The following is a 17,990-nucleotide window of genomic DNA, read 5'->3' as shown; positions in this document are numbered from 1 at the left end:
TTCTCTTTTGTCATGATTCAGTCTTGGTAGGTTATATGTATCTAGGAATTAACCCATTTTTTTAGATTATCTAATTTGTTTGCATATAGTTGTTCATAATAGTCTCTCATGATCCCTTGTATTTTTGCAGTATCAGTTGTAAAGTTTCCTCTTTTATTTCTAATTTTATTTATTTGAATCATTTTTTCTTAGCTAGTCCAGCTAAAGATTGTCAATTTTACCTCTTCAAAAAAACAGCTATTAGTTTCATTGATATGTTTTATCATTTTTTTAGTCTCTGTTTCATTTACTTCCGTTCTGATCTTTGTTATTTCCTTTCTTCTGATTACTTTGGGCTTAGTTTATTCCTTATAGTGCCTTGAGGTAAAGTCGGATTTTTGAGATCATTCTTTTCTCTTAATATAGGTGTTTATTGTTATAAACTTCCTTCTTAAGGGGGCTTTTGCTGCATCTCATAATTTTGGATATGTTGTATTTCCATTTTCATTTAAGGTTTTTTTTAATTTCCCCTTTGATTTCTTCTTTGACCCATTGGTTGTTCAGGAGTGTGTTTTTTAAATTTCCACACATCTGTTAATTTTTCCAGCTTTCTTTCTATTATTGATTGCTAGTTTTATGCCATTGTGGTAAAAAAAAAAGATACATTATTTCAGTCTTTTTAAATTTAAGACTTTTGTGTGATGTGGCATGTGATCTGTCCTGGAGAATGCTCCATGTATATGTGAGAAGATTATGTATTCTGCTATTAGATGGAATGTTCTGTGTATGTGTGTTAGATTCATTTGATCTAAAGTATACTTCAATCTATTGTTTCCTTATTGATTTTCTGTCTGGATGACCTATGCACTGCTAAAATGGAATATTGAAGTCTCCTACTATTACTGCACTGCTGTCTATTTTTCCCTTGATATCTGTTAATCTTTGTTTAACGTATTTAAGTGCTCTGATATTGAATGCATATACTGCTAACTCCTAGAACAACACAGACTCTGAAGGTCCACTTAAATGTGTTTTCTTCCCAATAAATGTAGTACTATATGATCTGGGATTAGTTGAATCTGCAAATGTGGAACCATGGATATGGAAGGTTGACTATAGAACTTGAGCATCTGTGGATTTTGTTATCTGTGGCAGATCCTCAAGTGAATCTGCTACAGGTATGAAGGGATGACTTTATAATTGTTATATCCTCTTGATGAATTGACTCTGTCTCTTGTTACATCTTTTGTCTTTTGTTACATCTTGTAATATCTTTTGAATTAAGGTCTATTTTGTCTAAGTATAGGTACTTCTGCTCTCTTTTGGTTTTTACTTTCATGGAGTATCTTTTTCCAACCCTTGACTTTAAAGATATGTAGCCTTAAACCTGGAGAAGGCAATGGCACCCTACTCTAGTACTCTTGCCTGGCAAACCCCATGGACGGAGGAGCCTGGTGGGCTGCAGTCCATGGGGTTGCGAAGAGTCGGACATGACTGAGCGACTTCCCTTTCACTTTTCACTTTTCACTTTCCTGCATTGAAGAAGGAAATGGCAACCCACTCCAGTGTTCTTGCCTGGAGAATCCCAGGGATGGGAGAGCCTGATGGGCTGCCGTCTATGGGGTCGCACAGAGTCGGACACGACTGAAGTGACTTAGCAGCAGCAGCAGCAGCCTTAAACCTGAAGCAGGTCTGTTATAAGCAGCATGTTGTTGGATCTTGTTTTTTTTATCCATTTGGCCCCTCTGTCTTTGAATTCTCAGATTTTTTCCTCCTCTTGTTTGTTCATGTCTGATGCTGATGCTATCTTTTGAATTCTTATTTCATGCATTGTATTTTTCAGCTCCAGAATTTGTTTGGTTCTTTTTGATGATTTCTATCTCTATTGAACTTCTCATTTTGTTCCTATGTTGTTTTCCTGATTTTGTTGAGTCATCTGTCAGTATTCTAACTCACTGATCTTCCTAAAAACAGTTGTTTTGAATTTTTTAGCAGGTAACTTGTACATCTCTATTTCTTTGGGATAGATTACTAGAAAAGCATTGTATTCCTTTGTTGGTGTATATTTTCCTTCATTTTTGTATTCTTTAAAGTCTTGTATGGCTATGTTTGCCTGTGAAGTAGTATTTACCCCTTCCAGCTTTTACTAACTGACATCAGGAAAGAAATACCTTCACCAATCAGCCCAGCTAGGGATTCTAAGTCTTTCTCATACCCTTTCTGTGGATGCATCTTATCTACACTTGTTGTCTGTAACCCATGTAAAGCATAGCCTCACCTCCTGTCTTTGTTAGGATCTAGATACTTCCTACTGGCTACTGGAGGAGAAAATGCTGTAAGGGGCAAAGGGGAAACTAGGAAGTGAATTTCAATGGACCATTAGTATATTTCCCACTTTATAGTAAATGTTTTTTTTTTTTCTTTTTTACACAGTAAGAAAAATGAAGTTTCCTAAGTGGTTTGGACTCTTAAAATGCTTATTAATTTGGTAAAAATTATAAAGATTTTATAAAGAAATCTTATACAACTGAGTATACAGCTTCATGTTGTATACCTTGCTAGTTAAATGAATTAATTAGAATTTTAGAAGAAATAGTTATATCCTGCAACAGTCACCCATGTTATCCATGGGGCATACATTCCAAGATCCCCAGTAAATGTCTGAAACTGAATTCGGTATACACTGTGTTTTTTTCCTATACATCCTATACATTTCCTATACATCCTTGACAAAGTTTAATTTATAGGTTAGTTACATTTCAGAGATTAGTAACAATTGCGGATAATAAAGTGGAGTGGTTGTAACAATATACTGTAATAAAGCTTGTGAATGTGGTCTCCCTCTCTCTCTCTCTGTGTCTCAAAATATCTTATTGTACTATACTCACCCTTCTTCTTGTGATGATGTGAGATTAATAAAATGTCTAAAAGTGAAAGTGAAGTTGTTCAGTCGTGTGTGACTCTTTGCGACCCCATGGACTGTAGCCTACCAGGCTCCTTCGTCCATGGGATTTTCCAGGCAAGAGTACTGGAGTGGGTTGTCATTTCCTTCTCCAGGAGATCTTCCCTACCCAGGGATTGAACCCAGGTCTCCTGCATTGTAGGCAGACGCTTTACCATCTGAGCCACCAGGGAAGCCCAATAAAATATCTATATGGTTAGTAAGATGAATGATGTATTGTGACATGCATGCGTGTGTGTGCACTAAGTTGCTCCAGTTTTCCAACTCTGTGACCCTGTGGCCCATAGCATGCCAGGCTCCTCTATCCATAGGATTCTCAAGGCAAGAATACTGGAGTGAGTTGCCATACCCTTCTCCAGGGGATCCTCCTGACCCAGGGATCAAACTCCGGTCCCTTAACCCTCTTAAGCAGGTTCTTTACCACTAGTGCCACCTGGGAGGCCCTGTATTGTGATGTAGCATTAAGCTATTGACCTGACTACAGATCACCTACTTTGGGTGATTCTGGATCATTGGTCTGTGACGATGCTGATGACTGAATGTCAGGAGCAGAGGATGTCAGTTGTTGGAGATCCCAAGTGGAATGAAGCTGGGTGGTGCAAAATTTCATCACACTTTAGAACAATGTGCAATTGAAAATTTTTAAATTTTTATTTCTGGAGTTTTCCATTTAATATTTTCAGAATACAGCTGACCATGCTGCTGCTGCTAAGTTGATTCAGTCGTGTCCGACTCTATGCGACCCCATAGACGGCAGCCCATCAGGCTCCCTCATCCCTGGGATTCTCCAGGCAAGAACACTGGAGTGGGTTGCCATTTCCTTCTCCAATGCAGGAAAGTGAAAAGTGAAAGGGAAGTCGCTCAGTCATGTCCAACTCTTCGCAGCCCCATGGACTGCAGCCTACCAGGCTCCTCCGTCCATGGGATTTTCCAGGCAAGAGTACTGGAGTGGGGTGCCATTGCCTTCTCCAACAGCTGACCACGGGTAATAGAAATTGTAGAAAGTGAAAAGGTGGATAAGGGAGACTACCATAATTTACTTGAAAGCAAACCATTTTCAGTGTTTTTTAATGCAGTACTTCTAACAGAACTGCAATATAAATACAGTTTAAATTCATCATAAGAGTGAAAGGCCAGGATTAAATTTTGATCAAGGGATACTAAATTATGCCCCATTACTGCAAATATAATTGAAGCTTTAATGTATGTATAAAGCAAGATGAAATTATTCCTCTTCCTCTGCTTTCCCTTCCTCTTCCTTTTGGTATCCCATTGTATAAATATGCCACAGTTTATTCATTCTCCAGGTTACAGGCATTTCATGTATCTCCAGTTTTGGGTCCTTATGAATAAAGCTGCTGTGGACATTCTTGTACATGTCTTCCAGCAGATAAGTACATTAATTTCTTTTAGTATATTTAGTGGCAAACCTAGAATATTTGATAACTAGAATGGGTCATTTTTATTGTTCCAGGTCTTCTAAACAGCAAAATTACTTTCAGTAACAATAATGAAAGGAAATGAATAATAACAACAAGATAACCAGTGACTTTTAAAACTTTTTACTTGTAAATAATTATGTATTCATAGAAATTGCAAAGATAGTACAGAAATATATTCTTACCCCAGTTTTCCTTCAGTGGTTATAACACAATATCATACAAGGAAATTGACATTGGCATAATGTATATGTATAATTCTGTGCCATTTTATCATGTATGTAGATCCATCTAATACCCCACACAATCAAGATACAGAACTATTCCATCACCACATGGGTCTTCCTGTGCTTCCCTTTATAGTCACAGCTACCACTCTCACCATCATCTTCATAGTTTCCTGATATTGTATATATGAACTTGTACAGTATGTGACCTGTCAAAATTGACCTTTTCAGTCAATAAATTGTCTTTGAAGTTCATCTAAATTGCTGCATGTATTAATAGTTTGTCATTTTTATTGCTGAGAAGTATTCCATTGTGTGGATGTATTTAAATTTCTGTAAACCATTCACTTATTGACATACATTTTGATTGTTTCTAGTTCTTATCTATTATGAATGAATCTAATATCAACATTTGTGTTCATATATTTGTGTGAACATAAGTTTTCCTTTCTCTCAGATAATTGCCATATGCTGGTCTTCTATGTATGCTTAATTTTGTAAGAAACTAATAAATTATTTTCCAACATGGCTGTATGATTTAATAATTCTACCAGTAATGTATAAAAGGTCGTTTTTTTCATATCTTTGCCAGCTTTTGATACTGTCATTATTAAGGACAGAGGTGTGCAGTGATATTTCACTGTGGCCTTAATTGGCATTTCCTTAATGGGTTGTGATGTTGAACAACTTTTCATATGCTTATTTGCCATGTGTATATTCAATTTGGTGAAATGTATCTTCATGTCTTTTGCCCATTTTCTAATTGGATCAGCTGTTGAGTAGTAAGAATTCTTTGTATATTCCAGATATGAGCCCTTTGTAGAATATATAGTTTTGAAATATTTTGTCCTGGTCTGTAGCTTGTTGTTTTTTTTTTTAATCCTCTTAGTGGGGTCTTTCACAGAGAAAAAATTTTTAATTTTGATGAAATCCAATTTATCGATTTTTCTTTTACAGATCATGATTTCGAGTACATTGTGAAAAAAAAATTTTTATCCCCTCCTCCTGTATTGCCCCTTCCCACTTGCCTCTCTCCAGTGGTAACTACTAGTTTGATTTCTATATCCATGAGTCTGCTTCTTTTTTGTTATATTCACTAGCTTGTTGTATTTTCTAGATTCCACATATAAGTGATAAAATACAGTATTTCTCTTTCTCTGACTTATTTTACTTAGCATAATGCCCTCCAAGTCCATCCATTTTGCTGCAGATGGCAAAATTTTATTCTTTTTTATGGCTGAGTAGTGTGTTGTCTGTATGTACCACATCTTCTTTATCCATTCATCTGTTAATGGACACTTGCGTTGCTTTCATATCTTGACAATTATAAATAATGCTGCTATCATTGTGGTGCATGTGTCTTTCTGAATTAGTGTTTTTAGCTTTTAGGTTTTTTTTGTTGTTGTTTGTTTTTTTCTGATATGTACACAGGTGTGTAATTGCTGGGTCATATGGTAGTGCCAACAAAGGTTCGTCTAGTCAAGGCTATGGTTTTTCCTGTGGTCATGTATGGATGTGAGAGTTGGACTGTGAAGAAGGCTGAGCGCCGAAGAATTGATGCTTTTGAACTGTGGTGTTGGAGAAGACTCTTGAGAGTCCCTTGGACTGCAAGGAGATCCAACCAGTCCATTCTGAAGGAGATCAGCCCTGGGATTTCTTTGGAAGGACTGATGCGAAAGCTGAAACTCCAGTACTTTGGCCACCTCATGCAAAGAGTTGATTCATTGGAAAAGACCCTGATGCTGGGAGGGATTGGGGGCAGGAGGAGAAGGGGACGACAGAGGATGAGATGGCTGGATGGCATCACTGACTCAATGGACGTGAGTCTGAGTGAACTCCGGGAGTTGGTGATGGACAGGGAGGCCTGGCGTGCTGCAATTCATGGGGTCGCAAAGAGTTGGACACGACTGAGCGACTGATCTGATCTGATCTGATGGTGGTTTTATTTTAGTTTTTTGAGAAGCGTTCATACTGTCTTCCACCATGGCTGCATAACATCCTTGCCAACTTTGTTATTTGTGTTCTTTTTCACGATAGCCATTCGGACAAGCAAGTGCAACTAGAATCTCATTGTGGTTTTTTTCCTTTTTCTCTTGGTCACACTGGGCCCCTGACCAGGGATTGAAACCAGGCTCTTGGCAGTGAAAACGTGGTGTCCTAACCACTGGACTTCCAGGGAGTTCTCTCACTGTGGTTTTGATTTGCATTTCCCCGATGATACGCTAATCATCTTTTCATGTGCCTGTTGGCTATTTGCATGTCCTCTTTGAAAAAATGTCTTCAGTTCCTCTGTCCATTTTAAATTGGTTTTTTTTTTTTAATTGAGTTGTATAGGTTGTTTTTATATGTTGGATATTAGCCCCTTATCAGTCATGTCATTTGCAAATGTTTTCTGTTCAGTAGCTTGTCCCTTCATTTTGTCAGTGGATACCTGTGCTACCCAATATTGCTCTGTGCCTTCATTTCCTCATCTTCAAACTGAGGATAAAATGATAGTAATAATGAGCTTACAATAGTGTTTGTTGCAATATTGGTTGTTATGAAGATTGTAAGAGTTCAGACATGTAAACTGCTTAGAACACTGCCTGGCAAATAATAGGCACTTAATAACTATTGTTAATAATATTACTCCTGGCTTTGTGACTTGGAAAGAAATTTTGGCTCCCTGAGATTTGATTTCTTTAACTCTGAAATGGGGATAATACTTGCTGCGTCATCTAAGTTATAAGGTCCTTATGAGGATGAAATAAGATTTTATATGTAAAAGTACCATGTAAAGCACCGACAAAAAGTTTTCCTCTTATCAGTAATTATTATCATTAAAATAGGTATTCTATTTGATACTTTTTAGCTCAGCTCATTTTAATTTTTGTGGCTAGCTAATTTATATGATATAGTTACATATTAATAACCTCATATAATTTATAAATAATATTGTGAGTGCTTAGAATTTTTTTACTGAAAGACATGCGTAATCAAAAAAGTTTGAAGACCTACTGATCTAAAAAAATGAATATGATATGAGCTCTTTCATATGGTGTCACTTTTGGCCTTCTTGGCAGCATGTATCATCAACTAACTGCCTTAAGAATGTTTTTGTACTCTGGTTTTATATTAAGGAAGGAATTACCTTAAAAAAATCATTAGCAATAAACAGAAAGAGTGACAGAAACCATGTTCATTGCAACATTGTAATAAAAGTCAGAAGTAACCTTTATGTTCATCAAACAGGGGAATGTTTAAGTAAACTGTGATGTATTTATAGACTCTAGTCTCTACTATGCAGCTTATTAAACTATAATAAAGTTTTGAAGTTAGAAAATATTTTAAAGAATATTTCATGAGAAAACACTCCCAATAAAATGATAGGTGGAAAAATTAAAATACAGGAGATATAGATATGCAGAAAGACCCCAATTCTAGTAAAAAGATACATACATAGGAAAGAAATATATATTAACATACTAATAGTATTTATCTCTTAATAGTAGGACTAGCATTATTTGTGGAGAAGGCAATGGCACCCCACTCCAGTACTCTTGCCTGGAAACTCCCATGGATGGAGGAGCCTGGTAGGCTGCAGTCCATGGGGTCGTGAAGAGTCGGACATGACTGAGCGACTTCCCTTTCACTTTTTCACTTTCCTGCATTGGAGAAGGAAATGGCAACCCACTCCCGTGTTCTTGCTTGGAGAATCCCAGGGACGGGCGAGCCTGGTGGGCTGCCGTCTAAGAGGTCACACAGAGTCGGACACAACTGAAGTGACTTAGCATAGCATTATTTATGGAGAAGGCAATGGCAACCCACTCCAGTACTCTTGCCTGGAAAATCCCATGGACGGAGGACCCTGGTGGGCCACAGTCCATGGGGTCGCTAAGAGTCAGACACTACTGAGCGACTTCACTTTCTTTCGCTTTCATGCATAGGAGAAGGAAATGGCAACCCGCTCCAGTGTTCTTGCCTGGAGAATCCCAGGGACGGGGGAGCCTGGTGGGCTTCCGTCTATGGGGTCGCACAGAGTCGGACACGACTAAAGCGACTTAGCAGCAGCAGCAGCAGCATTATTTATAGTATCTTTCATAATTTTATTTTCTAGCTTCTCTGCAATGAGCATGTATTAGTTTTATACTTAGGAAGAAAGAGTTTATTTTATTTTAAATAAAAATTTTAAATATAAGCCATATTTCTTCTTATTCTTAGGTTTTAGATTTCCATTAATTGAATAGCTTCGTTAGAATGTGAATCATGGGACTGAGAAGGACTTTAGTAAGTTATCATGGCCAAATCTGAGAATTTCACAGGTGAATTCTAGACAGATGAATTTTTTTTTCAGTGTTAAAGTGTGTGGATTTTTTTTTTTTTTTTTTTTGTAACCTAGTAACTTCAGCTTCTGTTATCTATTGCACCTTCCACAGAATGTGGATGGCTGGTATGTTGCTAATCAGTATAATTATGTATCAGTTAAACCAACAATTATTTATTGGCCATTGGGTAAGTAGTATGGGTCATATGTTCCTGAAATATATCCTGAGTCCCAGCTCTCACAGAGATTCATTTAGAGGAGTGAGACTAATCCTCATCAAATGGTAAACAATACTCAGCTGCATCTGATAAATGTCATTTTGTGTTATATTGGCCACCCTTGGGTAATAAGAGTTTAGACCTCATCTTTTCTTTCAGTCTTAGCAATTCAAATTTCTTTAAAATTCTTTGTTGAGCTCATTCTCCAGACTATAGCTTCTTCGTGTAGAATTTGATTTAGAAGACAGGAAGAATTGATGTTGTTTTGTTTTGTTTTGTTTTTTAAAAAAAGCCTTCCCATCAAATGTTCTCTCAAACTTGTCTAAATTTCAGAACCACATGAGGCACTCTTAAAAAAATGCAGATGGGACTTATCCCCTGATATTCTGGTTTAACAAGTCTGATCTGGAGGAAAGAAAAGTGGAGTTTAGAAAATATAGCTGAATAATTCTAAAGTACAGTCAGTGTTGAATTTTACAGCTCTTATATTAAAAATGGGCTCAAAGAAGAACATCTGAAGAAAGCTGAAGAAAGAATAAGGTGTAAACACTTACTGAAATAACATTTCCTCTTGAATGGTGACATAAACCTGGTTGCCAAAAGGTGAGAATAGGACTGTTTTCTCAACTCTAACGGTAAACCCTTTAGTGGACATGTGTCCTACCCTGCCTGGAATCCAGAGGCAATAGGGAAGCATCACCGTGATCATGCAGACTCTATCCTTGGATCTCTTCTTGGGTGTACACACAGGGTCTCTTTCTACCAAAGCCTTGACCTAACTGTAATGTTGCAGGGACGTGTTCCTCTTCTGTTTCCTCTGTAGTAATCACAGTAATTACCATTCACTGAGCTCCTATTATCTACCAGGTATTTACGTCCATTTATCTCTGAACCTTAGCAGAACCTTAAAAGACAGTTCTTTTACAGATATAAAAATAAGCTCAGATGGATCGAGTTTGTGACCCAAGGTCACACAGGAAACGTCAGAACTAGGATTCAGAGGCTGCTCCGCTTGACTCCAGGGCCTGGATTTTGTCTGTGGCATCCTGGTGTCTTCCTCCTTGCTGCTCCCCCATGTGTATCCGCGCTCAGAGGGCCTACATCCAGTTCTTTAACTTTCTCACTTCAGTGTCTGACAGTGCAGATTTGTGCCTAAAGAGAGCAATGTCTTATGAAAGGCTCGATTTCTTTTTTAAATTGCCCTTTCAGGGAACGCTGCCAGGAGCTCCGCGCTGAGCTGTTTTGTATCCATCAGAAGGCTGTGTGCGAGGAGCGTAAAGCTCAGATAGCGTTTAACGAGGAGCTGAAAAGGCAGAAGGTGGTGGAAGAGCAGATGTTCTCAAAGCTCTGGGAGGAAGACCGCCTGGTCAAAGAGAGGCGAGAGGCTAAGGAGGAGAGGAGGCAGAAGGAGCTCGTGGAGAACACGCGCCTGGGGCTAAATGCCCAGGTCACCAGCATCCAGGCGCAAAGGCAGGCGGCGCAGCGGCTGAAGGAGGAAGAGGCACTACTCGTGGTGGGTTTTTTCAGACGCCTGTGGTGGAATGGTGAACTCGGTGGGTAAATACCCGCTTGCAGGCCTGCTTAAGAAAAGGAGAATTTTATTCAAGCCAAACCAAGGATTATAATACGGGAGACAGACTCTCAGAAGCTCTGAGAGTTGCTCTGCCTGTTAGTGGTTGAAGGCACATTCATATACCTTTTCAAGTCAAAGGGTCATACATCAAAATGACACACTGGTATTTTACATAAAGTTCATAGAATATATAAATAGTCCAGATAAGCACACAGAAAGCAAGCAGTAAGTCACCATGGCCCCTTACAGAATTTGGAAAGAATACTAATCTAAGAAGTTCCATTACTAGTGTCAGAAGAAAGGAAATAAAAACTGATCTTTACTGTGAAGAAGGCATTCCCATCTTTGAGGAGGTCTGGTTAGTGTGTAATGAAGATGCATATTTCACTGTAAAGAGGGAGGGAGGAGGCCCAAACTGGCAGAATTTTATGTTTAAATTTTCTTGTTTATCCTCAAAATATAAATTTTCTTTTATCACTATCCTCAACCCTAACCCCTAGCAGCCACTAATAGGTTATTTAACACTATTATTTTGTAATTTATATGTTATATAAATTCCACCCTTTTAATGTTATAATAGTAACGTGTTATAACAATACTGTTATATTAAATAATAATAATATGAACATTTTCAAATGCACAGAAGTGGAGAGTCCCATGAGCCCTTGTGTACCAATCTCCCAGTTTCAACAGCTGTTATATTTTGATATATTGATTTCTTATATTCTACCCCCTTCCATTTTTGACTTACAATTTGTCCCACACATGTCATTTCCCCTTTAAATACATTATTGTTGTTGAGTATGCATCTCAACAACAATATAATTAAGGACTTTTCTTATACATTTCAAACCTAAAAAAATTAATAATAATTCATTGTTATTATCTAAAATCAGTATCAAATTTCCACTGTTGTCTGTTATTTGACATTTAAATTGGGATCCAAACATTGCTGTCCTGTCATAAGTCTTTTTGAAAGAGTGCCTGTTTATCATTCAAATCTGGGCATATTTGAGATTAGAAGGGATGTAGTTAGTTCAGTGCCTCAGCATAACAGTGTAAAATCAGAACTAACCTGGGGAAACCAAGACATAGTAGACTACTTGTAGGTTTCTTAGTCTTGAACAATCCTCTCCTATTTCCATCTCTATCTGTTTCATAGTTTGAGGTGGATGATTGCTGCTTCCTGTAGTCAATCTTACTTTTTAAAAAATGTGGCCTGCTATACCACTGGCTTTTATGTTTGATGTCCACTGTTTGCCTTAAATACTGCAGAGCATTTTCACTTATATTAGCTCATTTGACTCTCACAATTCAGTGTGGATTTACTGCTCATGGCATTAACGGAAAAGCCTAGCATATAACTCTCTTCTCACCAGCCAAAAATGATGGTATTCATGGCTGTTGTGAGTCTCAGATCAAGTCAGCTGGGACTTGTATCTCTCCTCACTATAACTGTGTCATCTCCTATCCCAGCTGGGAAAGGACTTATCCTTCCAGGAGAGTTCAAATGCCTTTGGTGGGAGGATTAATGCCTCATTTTATACCATACCCAGATTTTCTACCAAACTCCCAACACCCAGCAGCGTTGGTGCCCCAGTTAAAACTGCTTGATTGGTAAGCCAGCCAGGAGGATCAGATAGATAAGAAAATGAGAGGAATGGGGAGTACTTTTAAAGAACAAAATGCTTAATTTACTTTTGTATATTTGACTGATGTGCACCTTTCCATTCTTAGACTCTAACTGCTGGTTAATAGTGTATCCAAATCTAGATATGCAGATACGCATGGAAGACTAAAGTCTGGAAGGTCAACACGCCAAAATGTTGAGAATGGTAGTAGGTGAATGGTTACCAAGAATAAGTGATTTATTGTTATACTTTTCTGCATTTTGAACTCACACTATTTATTACTTTATGATCACACACAGCAATTTCACAAAGCCTTGTTGTTGATTCAGCAATGAAAAGTCAAGTTTTATGTCTCATAATCCCTTTACACCCAGGAGTGTGTGCTTTCCAAGAAACCCTTTATTCTCACCTCTTAAATGAAATGCATTAACTTTTTTGTTTTGCCCAACTGTATTGATGCATTATCTTCATTATTATTCCACCTTAGGAAAATGAAAATGCACAGGTGAAACTTGAGAATGAACAGGATAAGCTAAAGAAACAGAAGACAAAACAGGAAATAAGGGCTGCTTTGCAAAAAGCCCTCCAAGAGAAGATGGAGCGTATGCAGCAGGAATACAGAGAAGAGCAGGATTTGAACATGAAGCTCATGCAAAATGCCCTTCAAAATTTACAGGAGGAAACTGATAAAAAGAAGCAAAAAAAAGTAAGATGCTTACTCAATGCCTATTATGTGCTGGAGAGGTTCCTTGTTGAGCTGTCAGTCTTATGGGAGTCAGCCATGTGTAGAATAAACCATAACACTGCTTCTGTAAGTGTGGTCCATGAACCACAGCATCAGTGTCCTCTAGAAGGATGTTAGAAATTCATCGGCTCCAGAATCAGAATCCCCACATTCAGGTCTATGGCAGGGACAAGAAGCCTGTGTTTTAACAAGCTCTCCCAGGTGATTCTGATGCTCGGTCTATTTTGAGAACTCCTACTCGATCGCTTGGTGTTAGTGCTGTGATAGCAGGATGGCGTCGCAGGAAGTAGAGTGACTAAGTATGTCCAGAAACTGGGGAGACTTCACTGAGGAAGGGGCGTTCAAGCTGGACTTTGAAGGATGTATAGTTTTGACAGCAAAGAGAGTAGAGAAAATCACTCCAATATTTATTTAGCCGTTCCTTTGAAATTTATATTGAACTCTTTAGGGTGTTGTATTTTTCCTAAAGGTATTACAATTTGTTTTGTTTTGTTTCAGTTGACTTTACTTTTCAGGGAAGTTTTAGGTTCACAGCAAAAGTGAGCAACAGGTACAGAAATTTCCCATATGCTCCTGCCCCAACACATGCATAGCCTTCCCCATTCACAACATTCTCCACCAGAGTGGTACATTTGTTACAATCGATGAGCCTACAATCATTATCGCCTAAATTTCATAGTTTATAATAGTAGGGTCCACTCTTTGGAAAATCCCATGGACGGAGGAGCCTGGTGGGCTGCTGTCCATGGGGTCGCTAAGAGTCAGATATGACTGAGCGACTTCACTTTCACTTTTCACTTTCATGCATTGGAGAAGGAAATGGCAACCCACTCCAGTGTTCTTGCCTGGAGAATCCCAGGGACGGGGGAGCCTGATGGGCTGCCGTCTGTGGGGTCGCACAGAGTCGGACACAACTGAAGAGACTTAGCAGCAGCAGCAGCAGCCACTCTTTGGTGTTGTATATCTATAGGTTTGGGCAAATGTGTGATGATGTGTATCTGCCATGAGAGTATCATACAGACTAATTTCAGTAGCCTAGAAATCCTCTGTGCTCCCCATGTTCTTCCCCCTTTCTACCCCAAACCCTCGGAAACCTGATATTTTTGTTGTCTCCGTAGTTTTGCCTTTTCCAGATGGTCATATCTTTGGAATTACATAGTTTATAGGTTTTTCATATTTTCTTTCACTAACTAATATGCTTCTAAGTTCCCTCCATATCTTTTCATAGCTTCATAGCTCTTCTATCACTGAATATATTCCATTGTGGGATGTACTAATTTATCCATTTACCTTCTGAAGGACATCCTTGATTGTTTTGGTGATTATGAATAAAGTTGGGCTTCCCAGGTGGCGCTAGTGATAAAGAATCCACCTACCAATGTAAGAGACTTAAGAGATGCAGGTTTGATCCCTGGGTCAAGAAGATCCTCTGGAGGAGGGCATGGCAACCCACTCCAGTATTCTTTCCTGGAGAATCTCATAGACAGAGGAGCCTGGCAGGCTGTAGTTCACGGAGTTATAAAGAGCTGGACACCACTGAGTGACTTAGCACAGCACAGCACATGAAAAAGTTGCTATTCACATTCTTATGCAGATTTTTGTGTGCACATAAGTTTTCAACTCATTTGGGTAAACAACATGAGCATGTTTGCTGAAGCATGTAGTAAGAGATGTGTAGTTTTATAATTGCCAAACTGTCTTCCTAAGTGTCTATACTGTTTTGCATTCCCACCAGTAATGAATGAGAGCTCCTGTTGCTCAGCGTCCTAGTCAGTATTTGGTGGTGTCAGTTTTCTAGACTTGGGCTGCTCCAATAGGTGTGTATTGGTGTCTCATTGTTGTTTAATTTTAATTTCCCTGATGTCATGTGATATGGAGCATTAAGGGTTCCAAACCCAGTTCCAGTGTGTGGAGTAGACTTCAGGCAATACTCAGACAAGAGCTGGGTATCCTATCAGTTTAGTCGCTCAGTTGTGTCCAACCCTTTGCGACCCCATTTACTGCAGCACACCAGGCTTCCCTGTCCTTCACCAGCTCCCAGAGTTTACTCAAACTCATGTCCATTGAGTAGGTATTGCCATCTAACCATCTCATCCTCTGTCGTCCCCTTCTCCTCCCACCTTCAATCTTTCCCAGCATCAGGGTCTTTTCTAATGAGTCAGTTCTTCACACCAGGTGGCCAAAGTGTTGGAGTTTCAGCTTCAGCATCTGTCCTTCCAATGAGTATTCAGGATTGATTTCCTTTAGGATCGACTGGTTTGATCTCCTTGCTCTCCAAGGGACTCTCAAGAGTCTTCTCCACAGTTCAAAAGCATCAATTCTTCAGCGCTCAGCCTTCTTTATGGTCCAACTCTCATATCCATAGGGTGTCCTATAACTCAGCTCAGTTCTGGTGCTGTCGACCTGGAGGTAGCATCAGATTCCACAGTACAGGGAGCACTTCTATAAAACTGCCCCCCACCTCAGATGCCGATTTTGAGCCTAGATAGTTACCTGTGCTTCTTACCACCTGGCTACAAACTGAAAGTTCAGATGATCACCCTCCAACTCAGGATGCCAACTACAAATCCAGTTCTTCCCTGACAGACGCTGTAAATCAGCAGTTCCCACAGACCCCTCTTTATGTTCGATTAATTGGCTAGAACACCTGACAGAACTCAGGAAATCAGTTTTCTCACTGGATTACCAGTTTATTACAAAAGATATTAAAGGATACAAATAAACAGTCAGATGAAGAGATATATAAGATGAGGAGCTGAACAAAGGAGCTTCTGTCCTTATGGAGTTTGGGGCATGGCCTGGTGAAATCATTCTGGTTCCCCAACCTGAAGCTTTCTGAACCCTCTCCTTTGGAATTTTCATGTAGGCTTCATTACATAGACATGATTGGTTAAGTCATTGCCATTGGGTGATTGATTCACTTTCCAAACCTTCTCCTTGGCCCAGAGATCAGGGAAGTGGGACTGAAAGTTTCAGTGCAATAACCACGCAGTTGGTTCTCCTGGCAAACTTAGGTGTGATCCAGAAGTCACCTCATTAACATAACAAAAGAGAACTTTATTGCTTTCCTTACTTAGGAAATTCTAAGGATTTTAGGAGCTCTGCCAGAAACGAGGATAAAGATCAAATATATAATTTTTTTAAGATGAATGGGTGTTGGATTCTGTCAAATGTTTTTCCTGTATTTATTGATATGATCATGTGGTTTTTCTTCTTTAGCTTGTTGATGTGATGGATTACATTAATTGATTTTTGAATATTGAACCAGCCTTGCTACCTAGGATAAATCTTACTTGGTCATGTTGTATAATTCTTTTTATACATTGTTGGATTCAATTTACTAATATTTTGTTGAGGATTTTTGCATCTTTGTTCATGAGAAAGATAAGTGTATAATTTTGTTTTTTCATAATGTCTTTTTTCACTTTTGGTTTTAGGGTAATTCTGGCTTCATAGGATGAGTTAGGAAATATTCCTTCTGCTTCCATTGTGAAAGAGGTTGTAGAGATTTGGTATAATTCCTTCCTTAAATGTCTGGTAGAATTCACCAGTGAATTCATCAGGGACCAATGCTTTCTGTTTCAGAAAGTTATTAATTATTAATTCAGTTTTTTAATAATAGATATAGGCCTATTCAGATTGTCCTTTTCTTCTTGTGTGAATTTTGGCAGATTATATCTTTCAAAGAATTGGTTCATTTTCTTTAGGATATCAAATTGTAGGCATAAAGTTGTTCATAGTATTTCTTATCCTTTTTAATGGCCACGGGGTTTGTCAAAATAGTGCTGTCCATGTTTTCATTTCTGATCTTAATTTTTGTCCTCTCCTTGGCCTCTGTGGGCATTAAGAGGGGTGCTTGCCTGATCCAAAGCCAAAGCCTCCTCAGGCCAAGCAGGCCCCTGTAGGGCCAAACGCTGCCCCCATCAAAGCCTCCTCTAGCTGCCCTGGCCCCAGTGGGCCTAAGCGCCACCCCTGCCACAGCCTCCTCCAGCCCCATAGGTCCTAGGGACCCTTGAGTGGGTCCAGGTACATGACTACTGCAGTCCTGGGACATGGCCTCAGCAGATCTGCACCAGTGGCCTAGTGAAAGTGACCTGAGAGTCACCAGGGCCATTTGTCAGCATAGCCATGGTTAAGGTGGAAGACAGAGCAGTGCCAACAACAGTGCACTTTCTGAGCCTGCAAGTGTGTGAAAGGGGACGCAACAGAGCACATTCCCAGGTGTTCAGCCCGAGAGGAGGAATCCTCAGAGGCCCCTCTCCCAGTGGAGTGCTCCAAGCCCACTGACCTTGCACTGCAGATAAGAAACACAGCTAAGAAACAGATCTCAGGGCCTCTGTGTCAACAACTACGAGCACATCATGCCCCTGACAGGGCGGTGACAACCGCAGAGCCAAGGGGAGGCCCTGCTCGGTAACCATCTCACCGACCAGGTGGCAGACTTCAGAAGCAAGAGGAGCTACAGTCCTGCAGCCTGCAGAAAGGAGACCACAAGCTCAGTAAGTTAGACAAAATTAGATGACAGAGAAATCTGCTGCAGATGAAGGAGTAAGATAAAAATCTGTAAGAACAATTAAATGAAGAGGATATAGGCAATCTACTTGAAAAAGAATTCAGAATAGTGATAGTAAAGATGTTCCAAGATTTCAGAAAAAGAATGGAGGCACAGATTAAGAAGATGCAAGAGATGTTTAACAAAGACCTAGAAGAACTAAAGAACAAACAGAGATGAACAATAGAATAACTGAAATGAAAAACACTCTGGAAGGAATCAATAGCAGAATAACCAAGGCAGAAGAACAGGTAAGTGAGCTGGAAGACAGAATGGTGGAAAGCACTGCCATGGAACAGAATAAAGAAAAAAGAATGAAAAGAAATGAGGACAGTCTCAGAGAGCCCTGGGACAACATTAA

The 17,990-nt window shown here is 39.2% G+C and overlaps 1 protein-coding gene and 1 non-coding gene across 18 annotated transcripts in view; one reads left to right on the top strand and one right to left on the bottom strand.

Moving 5' to 3' along the window:
• MBD1 (methyl-CpG binding domain protein 1) overlaps window positions 1-17,990 on the top strand; it is a 62,846-nt gene that overhangs the window by 27,172 nt on the left and 17,684 nt on the right. For all 17 annotated transcript variants that reach the window (XM_055559533.1, XM_055559535.1, XM_055559530.1 and 14 more), the window contains 2 exons: window positions 10,338-10,641; window positions 12,820-13,038. In XM_055559533.1, the coding sequence (XP_055415508.1) occupies window positions 10,338-10,641; window positions 12,820-13,038 (523 nt within the window). The remainder of the gene's footprint in view (window positions 1-10,337; window positions 10,642-12,819; window positions 13,039-17,990) is intronic.
• TRNAC-ACA (transfer RNA cysteine (anticodon ACA)) lies at window positions 3,043-3,114 on the bottom strand. Its single transcript has one exon. It is a non-coding gene; the product is annotated as a tRNA-Cys (tRNA).

The sequence above is a fragment of the Bubalus kerabau genome, chromosome 21 (genome assembly GCF_029407905.1).
Source record: "Bubalus kerabau isolate K-KA32 ecotype Philippines breed swamp buffalo chromosome 21, PCC_UOA_SB_1v2, whole genome shotgun sequence".
Taxonomy (NCBI): domain Eukaryota; kingdom Metazoa; phylum Chordata; class Mammalia; order Artiodactyla; family Bovidae; genus Bubalus; species Bubalus kerabau.
Note: the sequence above shows the minus strand (reverse complement) of the source record. Positions and strands in the feature narration are given on the sequence as shown.